A 20,274-nucleotide genomic window follows, 5' to 3' on the forward strand; every position below is an offset into this window, starting at 1 on the left:
CTCAGCCAAATGGAAGAGATTCCTCATTTGGAGTGCATCAAAGGGAACAAATGTCACACTGGCAAACCTAGCACACATCCTAGAGTACTTAGCAGAACTGTTCCACAATGGCCTGTCCTATTCTTCCATTAAGATTCATGCTTCAGCAATTTCAGCAGAGTACATCATGGATCCTCCTATCTTCTCTCACCCTCTCCTCAGACAATTTTTAAGAGGGATCAAAAATGTAAAACCTCCAAGGAAACCACCTCTGCCTACATGGGATCTCAATTTTGTGCTGGAAAAATTAACACTTCCCCCTTTTGAACCAGCAGCATCAGCAGACTTACAGTTCTTATCTTGGAAAACTGCTTTCCTTCTAGCAATCACTTCAGCAAGAAGGGTATCCGAGTTACAGGCATTAATGGCAGTGCAGCCCTTCCTTATCTTTCACCAGGATAGAGTGTCTCTGAGAACCAATCCTACTTTCATGCCAAAGGTGGTATCCAGGGTGTCCTTGAACCAAGCTATTCATTTACCTACGTTCTTCCCTAACCCACAGAACAGGGGGGGGGAAACTATTGCACACCTTGGATGTACACAGACAACTGCGCTACTATCTGGACAGAACTAAAACCAGCAGAAAAACTGACCAGCTTCTGGTAGCATATGCAACAGGAGTGCAAGGAAAAGCAATTTCCAAACAGACAATTTCAAAATGGATAGGAAATTGCATTCGATTCTGCTACTCTTTTCATGGAAAGACAACTCCTGAAAATATCAGGCCTCACTCCACAAGAGCCACAGCCACCACTACAGCTTTCCTACGAGGAGTGGCTACAAAAGACATTTTAGAAGCTGCTACTTGGAGCTCCGCGCATACATTTGCCAAGCATTACAATCTTCCTTTATACTCCAGATCCCGAGCAGGTTTTGCAACTGCAGTTTTACAGGGGATCTTAACTACACCATCATTATCTTAGTGCCTCCTCCCCCAGTTTGGCTATGGTATTCTACCCATATGTTATGACTGCAGATGCATCCTTGAAGGACATAGTACAGTTTTGTACCTACCATAAATGTAGATGTCCGATAGGTATGCATCTGCAGTCAGGATTACCCACCCTCCTTCCCCTCTGTGGTATTCCTAGGGTACTTACCCCTCTTTTAGCTAGCTGGGGGAATCTATTATGGTGTATTTGTATGTATATATATATTTTGCTTTCTGCTGTTTGGAATTTTCTACATTTATCCAAATTTAGCCTTCCTAGAGGGCACCTGGCATCTGGGGCAAGAAACACTGAGGAAAATGGCGTCGGCTGATGCCTTTATACCCCAGGAGCTATGACGTCGGGTGAAGTGCGACATCAGCCGAGGCCAGACCCAGACTTTGGAATCTGGCCGACCGAAGGGCTGCCTGAGGCAGGACAAACCCATATGTTATGACTGCAGATGCATACCTATCGGACATCTACATTTATGGTAGGTACAAAACTGTACTTTTCAAAGCCACCAAGATTAACACCAAAACAAAACCAGGGAGGGTGGATGGGAACTGAAAAGATAGAGTAAAAACTTGCAGTTCAGTTAATGTTCAATGCAACACAAGTTAATCAATTAAAACGCTGTATTTGAAAAAAGTGCAGATAAAAGGTACTTAAATTCTCTTGTACGTACAGTTGAATATAGCTAGATCTTAGCCGGCCAAAGCTCAGGTTTTAAGCAGAAAATATTCCAAAATGTACCACTTAAATAGGCAATAACAGGAGATCAATGAATGAGACTACCCCCGACTGCAATTACTGTCTATGCAGGATTCTAACAGGCAATAAAATCTAGCAAACACTGAAAAGAGTCAACACTTGCAGTTCAGTTAATATTCAATGCAACACAAATACATAAATTAAAATGCTGTATTTGAAAAAAGTGCAGATAAAAGGTACTTTTGTGGCATCAGTGACTTTTTCAAAGAAGCTGACTAGCTTAAGCTGGCAGGATCTAGCCTTTGCAAACGTACACTGATTTAGGTTGAGGGACTTTAGACTGCCATTGTCCATGTTTGTGTAGTCCAGAGTGATGCATTTTATTGTCTTACAGAGAAGAGTTCCTTATGCATTAATGCTTTGAAAAAAATCTCTGGTGGTGTCTGGTGATGAAGATGTCTTTGAAAACCCATTCAGCCCTAAATGGTTTTGTCTTGTAATGGTGATTGGGTGATTGCTCTTATTTGTAACACAGCAGTTAAAACTACTGACATTGAGGAATGTGCAAGTGTTGGAGAACAAACATCTAGTTTGTGAAGGGTGTCTGTGCTTATGTATGTGCACGCATGTGGCTGAACAGTAATGTACAGCAAAGTGGGCATTATAGGAAAATAGACCGCCTAGGGATATGGTAAGGTACAACAACTAAAGGAAGATGATCTTGTTACCCTTGGAGGGTCAGTTATTTCCTAAAATGTCTAACCACCTTTAAGCTTCCATGGGGTTGGATATCTCAACCTTCATGATGTCCTACTTCTTGATGTAGCAATTTTTTCTCTCTTGTTCAGGTATGTAGCAAGAGAAAGACCGTTGCTAGGCTATGGCAGGATGGTTGGGATTGCCATCCTCTCGTGCTACTACATTGCTTGAAAGTGCAGTGCAAAATGTCATAGCCCCAGTATGGACCCACATCCTTTGTCAGACATGTCAGAGTAATCTTTGTTCACAATAGTTCTGTGTTGACATTAACCAGTATTTCAGCATTTTTAGTTCAACAGTGCTGTGTTAATTGTTCTCTGTTGTCATGGTTTGTGAAAGCTTCATTCCAGTAGTACTGTGTGTTTAGCATGTGCAATGCTTGCTGCTTGTTTACTTCTGCATTCAAGTAAAGTGTAGAACAAACTGTGAATGAGACAGCCACTAGAGATCCCATCTCTGTCAGATATCTTAGAATGGGGCTGGTCAGTATGTAAAGTGCAGAACAAAACTGTAAATGTCACAGCCTCCAGTCGAAATCCCCTCCCTTAGTCAGGCTTATCCGTACGCAAAGTGCAGAACAAAACAAAATTTCCCAGCTCCAGTGGAGATCCCCTCCCTCAGTCAAGCATCGGTACACAACATCACACTGTTAATGAGTGTCCCATATTTTGAATTCAATAGTACAGTGTTAAGGATTGGTCTCTACAAGCATTATGTTGTAATCTGCTTTGTCGTACCTCCACTGTAGTTATTGCTTTGTTGCCAGCTGTGTGTGAATTTGTGTGCGTTGAGTAGTTTTTCTCCATAACTATAAAACATAAAGCAGAATGTCACAGCTTCAGTGAGAGAAGTGCCTTTTAAATATTTCAGAATGGTAGAGATGTATATGTAGTATTTTCATACGTGTGTACATACAAACAAAAGGGCATGCTTCCTGTTTTGTGAAAGGCTTAGTTTGTATAATAAACATAATGTACAAAGGTCAGTTTTGGTGTGCACATTGTTATCCGCTTTCCTTTGAAGGAGCTTGTGTAAAGGGCATTGTTTTTGAGTGAGGGGTTCATTGGGTGTAATTTTCAGCATTCATAGCTTTTCATCAGTTCAGCTGGTGTGTTCATTTAATTATTTGGTCATAATGTTTTGTGGCCTACCTCACCTGCCCCAAAGAGTATTTAGGTCACACTGCAGGTTAGTCAGGTTTAATTAAAATGTAGGTTTTAATTGTGAAGAAGTTTGTCGACCTGTTCTGATGATCAGCATTTTGTTTTCAAAAGTTCTTATTCTCGTTACTTGGTGTCCCATCTGTGGAGTGCAGTTCTTGAGATTCTTTGAAAAGTGGTGTATGTTAACTTGCTAAGATTTTATTATGTAGTTAGCTTACCTTTCTTTTGTTTTTATAGACTCTTAGTCAGTGCATCTCAAGATGGAAAGTTGATCATCTGGGACAGCTATACTACAAACAAGGTAATGTACATACTGTGATCTCTGCTGTAGTTATTTTCTAGCTTCTTGATGTATTATGATCAAGAATGGTTTGGCTTTTGAGTTTTTAAACTTTTACTTTTTTTAACATTTCTAATGCTTTCTGTGAGCAATGTAATGTGTTCTCTTTTTGTATTCCTTGGTGCTTTTGGTTGACTGTCAGATTCCCGTCCAGGCAGCTGTCAGGTTTTTCCGTCTTCATATCCCCAACCCATTATCCCCACAGTTCTGCTGTCCATTTCTGTTAGAGCAGGAGGTTTTTATGCTGACAGTGTTGTTCATGTACTTACGTCACCACAGCTACAGCATGTGGCATCACTTGGCAGGTCTTGTGTAGGGCTGTGACCCACTGCATACTTTGTGCAGTAGTCCCATCCTTTTCTAAGAGGGACCAATGCAGCAGATCAAGCCATCTTCCTTCCTTCATGTCAGAGTGGATGAGGTGACAAACACACCTGACTAGCCCTCCAGCCACCTGAGTCGCTAATTGATCCTTGCTGTCTGGGTTGCACTCGAGGCATCTCTCTTCACCATAGAGCTGGCTAGCTATCTCTCAATGTTTGACCAACAACTTGTTAGCAAGTCTTGGCAGACTGTGCTAGATCTAATGTTAAGAATCCTCCTTGGGTGGGTTTGCCCTTTATACCAGATGGAATCTGGGAAAATTTGTGGAAGTTGTGTTTTGGGAAGCTCATGTCCCTATCACCATGCATACCTTGCTGGCAGTCTTTAGAGACCTAGCTGTAACATCTCCAGTGCTCCCCATTTCTTTTTTTTTTTTTTTTTTGTTGCTTGAACAAGTTGAATAGTGATTTTACATACCAGCTTTGAGGTTCCTGAATTGTTTTGCCTGGTTAAAATGAGTGGTGGTTAAATTTCCAGCCAGTACCTGCACTGGCATTCCTTGTATCCTCTTGGAGAGGAACATGTCGACTCTACCAGCCACCTGAAGGGGAGATGCTTTTAGCTTGCTTTGTGACCAAGAAAAATGGCAGTAAAGAGCACATCACACAAGAATCAGCAGGAAGGTCCTCCTCCTGGTCTTGGGCTTAGGTGGCAGCATAACAACTACTGAAGTTAAGATAGGTTATGGTTTCAGCCTGTGGAGGTAAGATCATTTTCAAAACAGGTTTCCAGACCTAGCAGGTGCCGAGCTTGGCCTTGACTGGTGAGGACTTGAGCTTTTGCCAAACTTCCACTTTGGTGAAGAAAGTGAGAATCCTAGAGAAAGGGACCACCAGCTCTTCTCCTTTTTAGGGGTATGTGTCTTGAATTGCTGAAGCCATCCATCAGTGCAGTTAATTAGCTGGAGGCCATGACTTTTGAGTTATTCCAGAAAGTGGTTTGTGAGTCATATGATCTCGCATCGCAAATACTGGAGGTAATTTTCCACTCCTGTAATATTCCCAGGCACAGATAAAAAGGACTGCCGCTGGTTATGGTGGAACCTTCAGGTGTTCTGTTTAGAGTTCATTGCTGAAGGTCTAGACAGTAAACAGATGTTAGACATCTGCTGGAAATTTTGAGGTGCTGGTGAGAGTGTACTCTGATTTGCATTCTGAAGCTAGCAGTAGGCATTTGCCCCCACATTCACCATTTTTGGCAGGCATTGTCTTGTACAAAGGTTCCATGTCATCGGACACTTGAAGCGAATTAGTTTCTTGCTGACCCTTATAATAAACTATATATGAGCTCACTAGTGGAGCATATGGTGCAGTTGTGGGTCCAGGGCCCAGAGATTACTTTGAGATGTATTGCACTCAGGCGACCCCTTCTTTTGTAAGACTTCAAGGCTTATGGGGTCACTGTGATCTGGCCTTGCACTCCTGTCCCTTCCTCTCCAGAGGTGGCGTGCTGTAGCTCTGGAAAGAGAAGCATGATGAGTCTTGAGTTGACCTTCCTTGGAGCCAGTCATTAAGGATGACAACTTGGAAGACACCATAACTTTGCTCTTTCAGCCCCTGATCTCTTAAAATCACTTACCAAACATCATTGAGGTGAATCCTATGACATATCTTTGGTCCAGTGTAGGTCTCAGTGACTGTGGCACTTCGGCACCATCCCATTTCACAAAGAGCATAAACTTTTGAGCAGAATTGTTAAGAATGCACTCCTCTGCAACTTTGCAGCTCAGACCCCTCAGCTGCTTGTCTCATCTGTTCAAGTTCAGTCCACCTTTGTAGATAAGACAGGAAAGGTAATGTGCTCCCTTAGTCTGGGTGTAAGGAAGACCTCGCTGAGAACATTGTTAGTGACTTCCAAGATCGGCTACCCTGCAGCCCACTCCATTTTTTGTTGTACTGCTTTATTTACACCTTATCATGAAATCTTACAAAAAGAGGTACTTGAGCAAGTCCAGTCATATGGTACTTTTTTATTAAAGTGTACAAGTTGTACAGTAAAAACTTGATTGGTGCAGCATCTTTCCCTCCTTGATCTTGCATGTAATCACGGGTTTATAAGCCCACAAAAACTGCCTCCTGGGCCAAACACATTGTGTACATTTCTTTGGTCATCACTGTGGAACTGTGAGCATTTGGTGCGTCAGAGACATGCACTCCATCCCTCTACCCTTAGGAAGGCAAGTGGACTTGTCCTCAGCTCCTTTCCCTAATCATCCAGCTCCATTTGCTACCATCTGTAATTGAAGTCCAGTCCCCTGGATTCTAGTCAGATCTTTAATCCCCATCAAAGCAACATAGCTGGCAAGGGTATGCTGTTGCAAAAGTGTAGGTTTCGTACCTGCCCTTTACCTTTTTGAGTCCTGTATATCTTTAAAAAAGCTGTTGACCTGGTGGCCTTATGTGTACTAAGTAATTGGTAAACTTGCCATATGTATAGTTTTTATGTACACCAGTGATTGACAGCTTGAAGATGTCTGAATTCTGTTTCCATCCAGCACCATTCTGATATTGCTTTTGGACAAACATGCCTCAAAGAACTGGCATGAGCATTCCACATAAAGTGCATTATCTTGAAATACCTCTGAATTCATTCTGCTAGCTGTGTGTGTGTGTTTTCTTTTTCATACAAAACACAAAATTAAAGCTGGGAATTGCAGCGACATATGACTTCTTTGAGGCTTGCAGTGAGTGTGCAGTCTTTTTTGCTTTTATAATTGGCTTGTAAAGGAAGAACCACAGCTGTTTATTTCTTTGGTTAAAATAATGCTTGCTTTGCTTTTCTTCACTAGGTTCATGCCATTCCTCTTAGATCATCTTGGGTAATGACATGTGCATATGCCCCATCTGGAAACTATGTAGCATGTGGAGGTTTGGATAATATATGCTCCATTTACAGCCTAAAGACTAGAGAAGGCAACGTGAGAGTGAGTCGAGAACTGCCTGGACACACAGGTGAGCAGAGGGCAAAATTTATGTAGTAGATCTGTTACCCAAGGAGTGGTATTATGGTGTTCTAAAGTCAAATATTAAAATGCACTGAGGTTGTTGCAATGTTAGCTGTGGGATGCACAAGGATTTGGGTAGCTCCTTGTGAAAGCTGAAAAGTTTCTGCCCATTATACTTAACACTGTCCAGCAGCTCATCTTGCGCAACTCCCACAGTGCTGAAAGCGCTGTGTTTTTAATCACACTTATAACACTGCTTGTGTGGGCTGCCTTTTTCTATTCTAACTGACAGCCCTTGAAGGACAGTTCAGATGCAGTGCTCTAGTCTCCTGTGGCTTAAACATAGTACACTAACTTACAGTATTCATTGCTATAATTAAGCACATTAAATATGCAAAAAGTGATTGTACTGAACAAGAAAAGCAAAAAAAAAGTCTGCTTTTCTTCAGTTAAGATTTTCTCACATTTACTTTTATTTTACTCTCTGGTATCACATTTATTTTTTTCTTTTATTCTACACTGTAGGACATTGCAGTCTAGTCTTACAGCAGTTAGGAATTGACACTTTAATAACTGACTGCCATCAGGTGTTAACGTATGAAACAAAGTGAGGATTAACAGCTGGGTAGCAGCATTTTACAACTTGTGTGAATGTAACCTGTAAAGTAGGAGCATGACAATGGAAAGGGTATGAGTGTTTGGGCAGCAGCCTCTGAACCTGAATCTGTGCTTGCGTAATAGGACAGCAGCTGAAGTAGTTTTGGGCAGTAATGTGACAGTAGGAGAAAAAATAGCCTTAAAAAAAAGCTGAAACTATAGGGTGAGACTAAGGCTAGATTCTCTAATGAAGTCAGGCTGAGATGGAATGGTGGGAGGTAACATGAGTTGAAAAAGTTGAGAGAAAACTGAACAGTAAACCAGACTGTAAACTGAAATTGGTCCAGGGTACTGAAGAAGCAGTGGTGTATATATAATGGTGTGGAATAAAGTTATAGGGGTTAGCAGTAATATGTGAAATTAAGGTGTGGCTAGGCAGTAAAGCTACAGCAGCTTAACAAGATACATGCAAAGCAGTCCTGCTTAGCATTCTGGGATGTGGAAAGCAATGAGACAAGCTTGGCTATTGGAGTGGAAATATGTCGGTAAGGAAGCAGCAGACTGAAGCAAGTAGAACTCCCTCAACAAACCTTGCAGTATCGGCAGTCTGTAGGGGGAAAGATTGGGTGAATATTGGACTAGCAGCTGTTGGCTTTGGCATCTGCCATGAACCGCAACCTGCATGTCAGTGATTGGTGTAAGACTAAGCAGTGGACTGGCATTGTCCTACATAACTTGAGTAGCACTCTTCCCGAGTGTCTACATGGCAGCATTAGTAATGGGCAGAGCCTGGGTGATGCTTAATACTGGCCTAAGTAGAGTCCTCAGAATGGCAAAGAAATATATGCCTGCTAAGAAATGGGCAAAATAGAGCAGCAGTGAACCATCCTTGTGTGAAATTGCCGGAAGTACTGCAGTGGAATGGCAGAAAATTACACAGTGAACGAGTCTAAGCTGTGTGGCAGCAGTAGTTTGTAAACTTAGGTTTAACTTGCTAGCTAGAAGAAGGTATGGACAACTTATGGTGTAATTTTCTTCTAGTTTAAGTAGGAGATGCATAGATGTTACATTAATTCTAAGTTCAATATTGGCTTTTGTTTGACATTTACTAAGTTCATTATTGTTTCATTTTCTGTAACTTTAGGAGGGATAGGTTAAAAAAGTAACAAACCTTATTTTTATTGTATTTTTTGTTTACAGTAAGTTTATAGTGCTTGATTGGTACTTAAATACCTGCATATTTGTGAATGAGGCAAGGACAGCTGCACAATGCGGTGCCTGTTTAAAGCTCTATCTTTGAGAAAAGTAATAGCAGTACAGTGGATTGCCAGCCCAGTGTGAAGTGATGTTTTCTTGAGTATAGAGTAGTAAGTGAGCATAGGCACTTACGCTAAGGTATAGTAAAATATAGGTTAAGGTGGGATAACATGGGTAAGGTGAAGCTGGGCCAGAAAAACGAGGAGGATAGAGCAAGGGGTAAAGGTACCTAAGAACTCGTGTCAGAGTAGGTAAAGGCATGTGAAACTGGGAAAACCTGCAAATAGACTCAACTGGAACAGCACCACAGACTGAGCAGGAATGGATGGCAGGACTTAAAGGGAAAAAAATAAGGTTCAAGAAGGAAAGTGGGATAAGTCGGGAGGGGAAAGAGCATTATAGGTTTGAAGTGGGTCACACAAGAGGGGGTCAGGTGATTTTGTGGTGCAGCATAGCAGTATGGCTTAGGGTAATTTGGGATAGACAAGATTGTGAAGTGTTAGGGAAGTTAAATTAGCTGAAAGGGAGAATAAGACATGAAGAAGCAGTAGGATTTGAAGGGAGGGAGAGGTTGGAGAGAAGAGGAAGAGCAGAACCCAGTATCGAGTAGGTAGATGTTAGGAAGAAGTAGTGCAGAAGATAGGAGGAAATAGGTGGGTTGCATACTTTGTAACTCCCTGTCAGTCTGGAAGCTGACACAGGATTAATGCTATAACGCTGCATACAAAGGGTAATTAATCTCTTAACATACATTGGTCAGTGGAAGGCTTTGACATTTGTCCATTCCCACTTCACCTTAATAGGCTTTGTGCTGTATGTTGCTTCTGAGACTATTTGCTTTGGTAGTGTAATTCAAAGCCTCCTCATAGTTACCCCAAAGTGAGATTTTTACTTCACCTTCTTTGAAGAAGGTCAGCATGCATTGGACTCATTTCACAGGTCTGTGCCCTACCTCTGAATTAGTGGACCTGCATATGGTGGCCTTTGTAAGTACTGCCTAAGCCAAAGGCATAGCAGCATGAAGGGAAAAAATGATTAGGCAGTTCAGCTGCTGACTCAGAAAGGGTTATAGGGAACAAAGGATGCATTATTGCAGAAGAGGAAGGAGAGCTTGGGAAAACTGTTAATCAGGGATGGTTTCCCTGTAACCTGTACTACTGAACAGCTGGAAGGCCACATTAACTTGGGAGTGCCTTTAAAATAAGTTAAAAAGAGGTAAGAAAAGCAGAAGATTGCTCATAAAAGTTGAGAGGCAGAAATTGAGCAGTGAGAATAACAAAGGTGGTGTGGACAAGACTGGTTATAAGGAACAGTGCTGTAGAAACAGTGGGAAGAATTAAAGAGCAAGTGAAAAGGAGATCCTAGTAGAAATTTCTTGGATGCAAGGGTTCATTAACAGCTGGCAGTGATGGTGGTGGGAGAATAGAAAAAAGATTGACAAACTACCTAGTCATTGTATTATGAAGCACTTCTGTAATCTTAGGAAGGAAAGTGATGCAGCCATTAGTAGGGAATAAGACAGGTACAGCCATTAGCAGAGGTGGGTTGAATAATGGGCATGTGGACCAAATATTGGGACATGGTAGTGGAAGAATGAGATGGTAGGGAAGGAAGGTGGAAGCAGGTGTTTATGCTATGGTATAGTAAAATGTAGGTTAAGGTGGGATAACGTGGGTAAGGTGAAGCTGGGCCAGAAGGTTTGGATAGTGAGACAGTCAGACTGGGAAATGGAGCAAAGTGAATGTAAAAAGGGATATATGACAGAAGGAAAAGAAGTGGGAATCTTCTTAATAGGGCAGAGCTGGTACATTTTCTTTTTGTAACCAACTTAAGAAAACATTTGGTAGAAGTATGTTCATTACTGGTATTGTCCCCCTAAATCCTAATCCCCATCCCCAACTTACTTGCCAAAGACAATGTAAATGACTTCCCTTTCCTCTCCTTTTATTACAGCATTCTGTAGTTCAGGCCAAGATTTCAGTTGTGAACCATTTATCTTCTTAATTGTCAGTTCCTCTTCAGCTTGGATCTTTGGACCAGAGCTGTAAGGACATCAGTTGGCACTTGTGAATGGGGAGATTCTATAATTAGCAGAACAAATACCAACCCTTTCTGCCAAAGAAGGTCCCAGTAAAGAAAACCAAAGAATTAATCCAGCAAGACAGGGGTACTCCAAAACGGCCAGTTTCAATAAAAAAACTTTTATTGTTGACACCGCAAACGCTTTTACAGACTAAGCTGCTTCTTCAGGTAATGTCTGTCAAACTAAAAACTCGGTTTAAATACCATATATTGCCTCCCTTGATTAATCATGTGACATCAAAGCACTCAAATTACTTAGTCTCATAAAAGCATATGCATAGCACTTAAGTACAGAAATCATAATACATTCATAAAAATACAAATGTAAATTGTATGTGTGTGTATATATATATATATGTGTTTATATATATATATATATATATATGTGTATATATATATATATATATATATGTATGTATACACAAAACAAAAAATACGATAATACAAAGGTAAAACATATTCAGTGTCTAGGGATGTTCTTCGTGTTTCACTGTTGCAGTCATCACACTTGGGTTATCTTCCTGCAGGTAGCCCTCAGTCGGCCTGGGGATTTCTGCGTCGGATGCTGTCGCCTCTTCCATGACGTCAAGTCGTCATGGGTATAAATCATGCAGCCGCCGCCGTTACATCAGCTTTTCTTGCCGTGTGGGAGCCCGAAGCAGAAGCAGTTCACAAGTGGTGGTCGGTCACTTCCTGAAATTTTTGTTTTTTTAAGTTTCAAACCTGAAGTCATAAAGCCAAGTACCCCGTTGGGGATCCTTTTTTCTTGCTCTAACCGATGACAGAAAAAATTAACAATTTTCTTGCGTCTGGAAAGCAAATACCTCAGAGATTTTCATTCTTACTGCGTCATCTGTTTAGGCCCAGACCACAACGTTCCTCGCTGTAGGTTTTGTGCCTTGTTTAATGTCTGAACTATTCGTCGTCTGCCTTTCTTTCACAAATTTCTTTTGCTGTCGTTCTCTGTATTCCAAAATGGCTTCAATAAGGCCATCCGCCTGCCGATCTTCCGACAAAATGTAAGGATAAAGACAGACAGCATAGGTCCAAAACTGCCGGCGACATTTCCGTTAAGCTAGTCGCCAGTCCACCAGTACTCAGGCGCTTTCGCAGACCCTGATACCCGCTTCTACAGATTCGCAGGCCTCTGCTGAGACCCATATGGAGTTCGGTATGCCGCCAGATGCTTCTTCGACCATGGAACCTGCAGATGTCTCTACCTTGGATGTGTCCGTAGCTGCTATGCAGGCACCGGCTTCTGATGGTGTATTCCGACCTTCTGATGTTCACATTAAACCAAATGCTTTGTTTTTGTCTAAAACTTACAAGTTTCTCAGGCCCAGAGTTCACACTACGCCTAGAAAACAGACTACCAAAACGCATGCTCAAGCCCCCTTGCCACAGAAACAAATGCTTAGAATGGCTGAATACCTTATAACTTGAATTAGGGGAAGCCAGCCTTCCCCCTGTAAAAGACAAAGAATTGATTTTCATTATGATTCTACAGGCCATGAGTCCGATGGCTCTGATCCCTCTGATTTACCAGGATGTTCCCTTATTTACCTATGAAGATTCAGATGCAGAGGATTCCATTCTCTCTGCCTCCCCTCCAGAGGACTTTTCTTTTTGTGAAACCTTGCTTACTTTAAGAGAACATTTCCACTGGGAATGCCAGGACTACCCTCAGTCCAAAAAGAGACTCTGAGAATTTTTAGACTTGCCTCAGCACAGGCCTGTAGCTATACTTCCTGTCCTGGACATTGTAGATGTCTTCATGGAATCCAGTCTTAACTCCTGATACTTTACCACCATCTCCTAGAAAGCCTGACGGGTACTACAGAGTACCTGACTGTCACAAATTTCTCTCTAAAAATCCCACTGCGGATCCAGAGACTATTTCCTAGGGACCTAGAGGCATTAAAGCTACTACAGCCAAAACAATACCCCTTCGGACAGGGATTTTAGAGCTTTAGACAGATGGGGTAAGAAGTTGTATACCTCTGCAACTCTTACCATCAGGGCTTTGAATTGCCAGATGTTCATCGTGTTACCCTGCTGCAGTCATCACACTTGGGTTATCCTGTCGTCAGGCGGTCCCGCAGTCGGCCGGATTTCCAAAGTCTTGGTCCGACGTCAGTTGCTGTCGCCTCATCCCTGACGTCAGTGCGCCAGGGGTACATATATTGCAACAGACGCCATTTTCTTCAGCCTTTTTTGCCGCACGGTGCCCGAAGCAGAAGCAGTTCGCAAGTGCCGGTTGGCCGACTCCTGAGATTGTCGAATTTGAATTTCAGACCGAAGTATTCTATAAAGCTAAGTACCCTGTTGGGGGAACTTTTCTTGCCTCAGACCGATGTCAGAAAAACTTAACAATTGTATTTCTTGTGGGAAGCAAATACCTCATAAGGATTTTCATTCTTATTGCATACCTTGCCTAGGCCCTGATCACGACGTTACTTGTCGTTTTTGTGCTAGATTTAATAAGCGTACTATTAAAAGATGATTTGATTTCGCAAGACACTATTTTGGTAGAAAATTTAACTATAACATGCCGTCGGAGCTACCGACTACCGGCGTGCACAAAAAGCGCAGGGACAAGGACCGAAAGCCCAGGCCTAAGCCCGATTCCGAGGCCTCGGTTGATCCGATCTCTGGTTATCAGTGAGGCTCCGCAGCCTCTGACTACCGTAGTTCAGCAACCCGAGACCGCTACAGATATTTTGACGGAATGTACTAGGCCGATGCAGCCTTTTACTTCAGGCCCTTCCGACGATTTACCTTCCAAGGACGTCTGTGCTTCTGAAACGCCATCGGTTTCTGAAGGCGTTTTCAGACCGATTCTTACAGTCAAAACGTCTTCTAAGTCGAAGACTCCTAAATCGAAAAAGGCTTCACTTCAGTCTCCTGTTCAAGGCCCTATGCCTAAGAAACAGATGCTCAAAGAGAGCACTAAATTGTCAATTTCATATGCTTAAGTATCAGCAATTTCTGATCTCTCAGTTAAAACAAAAGATAACCTCCCTCCCGCAACAGTCTGAATTGAAAGAAGTACAGGATTTGTTGCACGCCACCGAGCAGGTGTGCAAACATACCTTACAATGTGGGTTTGATTCTTTAGAGGCCTCCTGCAGAGCAGCTGTCACTGGATCAGTTATACGTAGGCATGCCTGGTTAAAGGAACAAAGTCTGCCTGATCATGTTAAAGCAAAACTACTAGATGCTCCCTTACAGCAGGATGTACTTTTTGGAGTTAAAGCAGAAGAAGTTTTAAAGAAAATGGAAGATAAGGCGAAATCAATGCAGACAGTCAAAGATTTCCTACAAGTACAACCCCCTCGCTTCAGCAGAAACTGTCCAACAAAAAATTGGTCCTTTCCAGCCACTGACAGACCTCAGAGGGGTAAATACAGGCGCCCAAGGGGCACAGGACAACCACAAGCTCAGTATAAACCTCGCCAATGGGGCACTCCAACCCAGAAGGGAGGAGAAGACAGGTCTCAACCCACCAGAAGGCAAGCTCAATGACTTGCACCTCAGCTGGCCAAACAAAGCTCTTTTGTCAGCCCCCTTGGGTTGAAAACTAGCACTATTTGCAGACAACTGGCACATGGTCACAAAGAACAAATGGGTCCTAGACATAATTTTACGAGGATACAGATTCCACTTTCACACCTTGCCAATAAAAAGAGGAATGCCAAACCTGCCACAAAATCAAAGGGCAGAGGCTCAAACAAATTACAGCTCTCATGGCCATGAGAGCCATTCAACGGGTACCAACTCAAGAGCAAGGCCAAGGATTTTACTCTTGTACCCAGAAAAGAAAATGCTTGGAGACCAATTCTGGACCTTTCAATTCTAAACACACACTTACAAGTTCCCAAATTCAAGATGCTAACACTACAGCAGCTACTTCCCATGTTGGGCAAGGAAGCATGGCTCGTAACGTTGGACCTCAAGGAGGCATACCTGCATGTCCCTATCAGCCAAAGTTGCAGAAGATACCTCCGTTTCATTGCAGGTTCAACCCATTATCAATTCTCTGCACTGCCCTTTGGCTTATCTACTGCGCCCAGAGTTTTCACAAAATGCCTGACACCAGTAATTGCATACTGCAGACAAAGAGGAATTCAAATATATTCATACCTGGACGACTGCCTCATCCAAGCAGAAAGGAAAATACATTCTTACATCATCTGGCTTTTGTGAAGCATCTACTAAATTGTATGGGGTACACAGTAAACGAAAAGAAGTCAAAACTAGTACCCTCACAAAAAATGACATTCCTGGGTGCTAGCTTGGACACAACGGCCCAGAAGGCTTATCTTACACCAGACAAGCAACTACAACTGACTCAATATTTCAAGACAATGGCAACAAAGACCCAATTAACTCCAAGAAAAATTCTGCAGGCTTTGGGCTTCATGGCATCTTGCATTCTAATAATACCATTTGCAAAACTGCATATGAGGAAATTACAGTGGTACCTAAAAAGCGTATGGTCTCAACACAGCCACAGCTTGGACACAGTGATAGCTCTCATTCCCTGCCTTCAACAGGAATTTCTATGGTGGGCACAGGCATGTCACCTCAACAAGGGTCAGCCTTTCACCTTGCCCCCAACCAAGCAAACTATCACAACAGATTCTTCAGACTATGCCTGGGGGGCACACATGGCAGGGCAATGCATTCAAGGCCTATGGACTGCAGAACAAAGAAAACTGCACATAAACCAAAAAGAGATGCTAGCTGTACAGAAAGCTCTGACAGCCTTCAAGGATCTACTACAGCCAGGACAACTTGCAATAAAGATGGACAACACCACAGTAATGTGGTACATAAACAAGGGGGCACACATTCCTACCCTCTTTGCAGGCAAGCAATAATCTTATGGAACACAGCTCTGGCCTACCAAGTCCAGTTACAAGCTCAGTTCCTGCCAGGACAGAAAAACACATTGGCAGACCTAAGCAGAAACATCAAAGATCCCCACGAGTGGAAACTAGATCCATATATATTTACAATGATAACTCAAAGATGGGGCCTACCAAATATAGACCTGTTTGCCAGTCCTCAAAACTACCAACTGACAACATTTTGTACAAGGACATTCCACCATCAAGCTTGGAAAGTGGACGCTGTCTCCTTCAGTTGGAAAAACCTGACAGCATATGCCTTTTTTCCATTACCTCTTCTCACAAAGGTTCTTTTGAAGGTCAAAAAGGAGAAACCTCAACTGATTCTCATAGCCCCAGTCTGGCCACGCCAGCACTGGTACCCGCTATTGAAGAATATGGCTCACAGCCCACCATGGATATTGCCTCAAATACCTCATTTGCTCACGCAGCAAGACAAGCAGATTCTACACAGCCAGCTCAAAACCTTAAACCTGGCTGCATGGCAAATCAATTAAGCATCCAACCAGCCCCTCTTTCACAAGCAGTACTGGATGTTATTCTGGAAGCCAGGAGGCCAAGCACCAGGAAGGCTTACTCGGACAAATGGAAAAGGTTTTCTGCTTGGAACCAAGCTAAAGGCCAAGACACAACTCGGCCTCATATGCCTCACATTCTGCAGTATTTAGCCGAGATGTTGCATAAAGGACTTTCCTTCTCCTCAATTAAAATCCATGCTTCAGCTATTTCAGCTCACTATGACACGAATCCACCTTTATTTTCAAATCCTCTTCTAAGGCAGTTCCTCAGAGGGGCAAAAAACTTTAGACCACCTAGAAGAGCTCCTACACCAATATGGGACCTCAACTTTGTTCTGGAAAAACTAATGCTACCTGCCTTTGAACCAGCCTTCTATGCAGACCTTCAGTTCCTATCTTGGAAGACTGCCCTGCTCCTGGCAATAACTTCTGCTAGGAGAGTCTCAGAATTACAGGCACTTATGGCAGTGGAACCTTTCCTCATTTTTCATCAAGACAGTTTCTCTACGAACTAATCCTTCCTTCATGCCTAAGGTGGTTTCCAGTGTAGCTTTAAATCAAACCATCCACCTACCCACTTTCTTCCCCAATCCACAGAACAAAGGTGAGAGACTCCTGCATTCCTTGGACATTCACAGGCAGCTTCGTTACTACTTGGATAAAACTAAGGCTTTCAGAAAAACTGACCAGCTCTTTGTTTCCTATGCTACAGCTTCTCAAGGGAGGGCCATGTCCAAGCAAACCATTTCTAAATGGATAGGCCATTGCGTACGATTCTGTTACACCCATCATGGGAAACCAGTTCCTCCTACCATTAGATCCCACTCTACCAGGGCAACAGCTACCTCTACAGCCTTTCTCAGGGGGTTCCTACCAAGGAAATTTAAGAAGCTGCAACTTGGAGTTCTGTACACACCTTCACCAAACACCATCACTAACCTCTTTATTCTAAGTCCAGGGCGGGCTTCGCCACTGCAGTTCTGCAAGGCCTCATTGCCTCCACTAACCCTCTATGATACCTCCACCCTACCTTAGCTTTGGGACTCAACCCAAGTGTGATGACTGCAGCAGGGTAACACGATGAACATAGTACAGTTTTGTACCTACCATAAATGTAGATGTTCAAGTGTTCACCCTGCTGCAGTCCAGGTTACCCTCCCTCCAACCCCTCTGATTTACTGGCTAAATCTCTGCTATGCCTTACTGATGTATTAGCTTATAGCTGAAGGGATTTTGTGTTTGTACAGTGTTCACACCATTTGGTACTAATTTGGATCACCTTTTTGGGGGCACCTGACATCTAGTGCAAGAAAAACTGAAGAAAATGGCGTTGGTTGCAATATGTGTACCCCTGGCGCACTGACGTCAGGGATGAGGCGACAGCAACCGACGTCGGACCAAGACTTTGGAAATCCGGCCAACTGCGGGACCGCCTGACGACAGGATAACCCAAGTGTGATGACTGCAGCAGGGTGAACACTCGAACATCTACATTTATGATAGGTACAAAACTGTACTTTTCACATGTTGAAGTACCAGTAGCATATTGCGGAACTAATTAAACAAAAAAAATGTTACTGCTTCCAGATTGTACAGAAAATAAAGATTTGCAAGAGTTATTGCATTCTGCAAACCAAGTTAGTAAACGTACTTTGCATTGTGGTTTTGATGCCTTAGAAGAATCTTGCAGGGCTGCTATCATTGGGTCTATACTGAGAAGGCATGCTTGGCTGAAGGAGCAAATCTTGCCAGACCATGTCAAAGCAAAATTACTGGATGCTCCATTAAACCAGGAAAGTTTGTTTGGCGCAAAAGCAGAAGTTCTTAAAAAGATGGAGGAAAAAGCTAAAGCTATGCAAACTGTCAAAAATTTCTTACAGGTGTAGCCACCTAGATTCAGTAGGCATTGGCCTTGTAAAAACTGGTCCTTTCCAGTTCCTATTTATTGAGGATAATTCCTGTGTTGTGTTTCCTGGTTTCAGCTGGGGACTGTGGTTATTTCTTTTCCAGTCCCTCCCAGGCATTCTCAGTCCAAACCCAGGGGCAACAGTCCACCAAGACTACAGTCTCAGGGTATGCAGAGATCTAAACAATGGAGTGCTCCCTTCTCTAAAACAGAGTGGTAAGCCGCCCCCTTATGGAAAAAGTTCACAATGACTTGTCTCTCTTGCTTCCCAGCAAGGCCCAAGTACTTGCACCCCTAGGAGGAAAACTCGCCTTGCAGGCAAAAAAACGATGTCCATTACCCAGGACCGATGGGTCCTAAACATTGTGTCCCAGGGATACAGATTCCGCTTCCACTCACTGCCAACCACAAGCGGGTTGCCAGATCTTCCTCTAAACCAGTGGGCAGAGGCTCAAAAGCAAGTACTTTCTCTTCTCAGTATCAGGGCTATTCAACCTGTGCCAATAGAGCAAAGGGGACAGGATTTCTACTCCTGACTGTTTCTGGTGCCCAGAAAAGAGGGCTCTTGGAGCACCCTATCCTAGATCTGTCAATTCTTAACACCTTCTTGGTGGTCCCAAAATTCAAAATGCTGACTCTGCACCAGCTTCTTCCTATGCTATCCAAGGACGCCTGGCTAGTCACCCTAGACTTAAAAGAAGCTTATCTGCACATCCCCATAAGGGAATCTTGCAGGAAATATCTACGTTTCAGGGCAGGCTGTATGCACTACCAGTTCTCTACACTTCCCTTTGGCTTATCTACTGCACCCAGGGTATTCGCAAAGTGCCTGGCTTCAGCTGTTGCATACTGCAGGCCGAGAAATATTCAAATTTACCCATACTTGGACGATTGACTGAGGCGGACAGGCAGGAATTGCTACTTCAGCACCTGTCATTTATAAAGAGACTTCTAACTTCTCTGGGGAACACCATTAACCTGGAAACACTGATTCCTATCATTCCTTGTCTAAGGACAGAGTTCCTTTGGTGGGCAGAGGCATGCAACCAGAACAAGGGACTTCCTTTCACTCAACCCCTCGTCGCCCATACCCTGACAACAGACTCATCAGACTATGCTTGCTGTTACAAACACCATGGAAAACCTACCCCACAGGGGATCAGAACTCATTCCACTAGGGCCACCTCAACCTCTACAGCATTTCTCAGGGGAGTCCCTACCAGGAATATCCTGGAGTCTGCAACCTGGAGTTCTGTACACACTTTTACCAAGCATTACCACTTACCTATTTTTTCTAAATCCAGAGCTGGATTTGCTACAGCAGTTTTACAAGGCCTGAAACCAGCTCCAATACTTCTTGACTGCCTCCACCCTTCCTCAGCTTTGGGAATCAACCCAAGTGTGATGACTGCAACAGGGAAACACGAAGAACATAATACAGCTGTGTGCACTTACCATAAATGTAGATGTTTGAGTGTATTCGCTGTTGCAGTTCTGGTTACCCTCCCTCCAGCCCCCTGACTTTTCTTTTCTTTTCACCTATCCTCGTTTTGACCATATCTTGTGGCAGTGGTATTTACTTTTTACTGGAGGTGTTCCACACCATGTAATTGATTCCTATTTTGGGGGCTCCTGACATCTCGGGCAAGAAAAACTGATGTAATGGCGTCTGCTGCATGTTTTTTACCCATGACAACCTAAAGTCATGGAAGAGGCGACAGCATCCAAT

The 20,274-nt window shown here is 43.1% G+C and overlaps 1 protein-coding gene across 1 annotated transcript in view; it reads left to right on the top strand.

The window, feature by feature from the left end:
* Positions 1-3,837: 3,837 nt before the first annotated feature.
* The window catches only part of LOC122806105 (guanine nucleotide-binding protein G(I)/G(S)/G(T) subunit beta-2-like), a 318,254-nt gene continuing 301,817 nt past the window's right edge, over positions 3,838-20,274 (top strand). The window contains exons 1-2 of the mRNA XM_044076342.1: positions 3,838-3,905; positions 7,117-7,279. Coding sequence (XP_043932277.1) covers positions 7,150-7,279 — 130 coding nt within the window. The 5' untranslated portion in view covers positions 3,838-3,905; positions 7,117-7,149. The remainder of the gene's footprint in view (positions 3,906-7,116; positions 7,280-20,274) is intronic.

Source organism: Protopterus annectens, chromosome 7.part0 (genome assembly GCF_019279795.1).
Source record: "Protopterus annectens isolate FY-2018-M chromosome 7.part0, PAN1.0, whole genome shotgun sequence".
Lineage (NCBI taxonomy): Eukaryota > Metazoa > Chordata > Ceratodontiformes > Protopteridae > Protopterus > Protopterus annectens.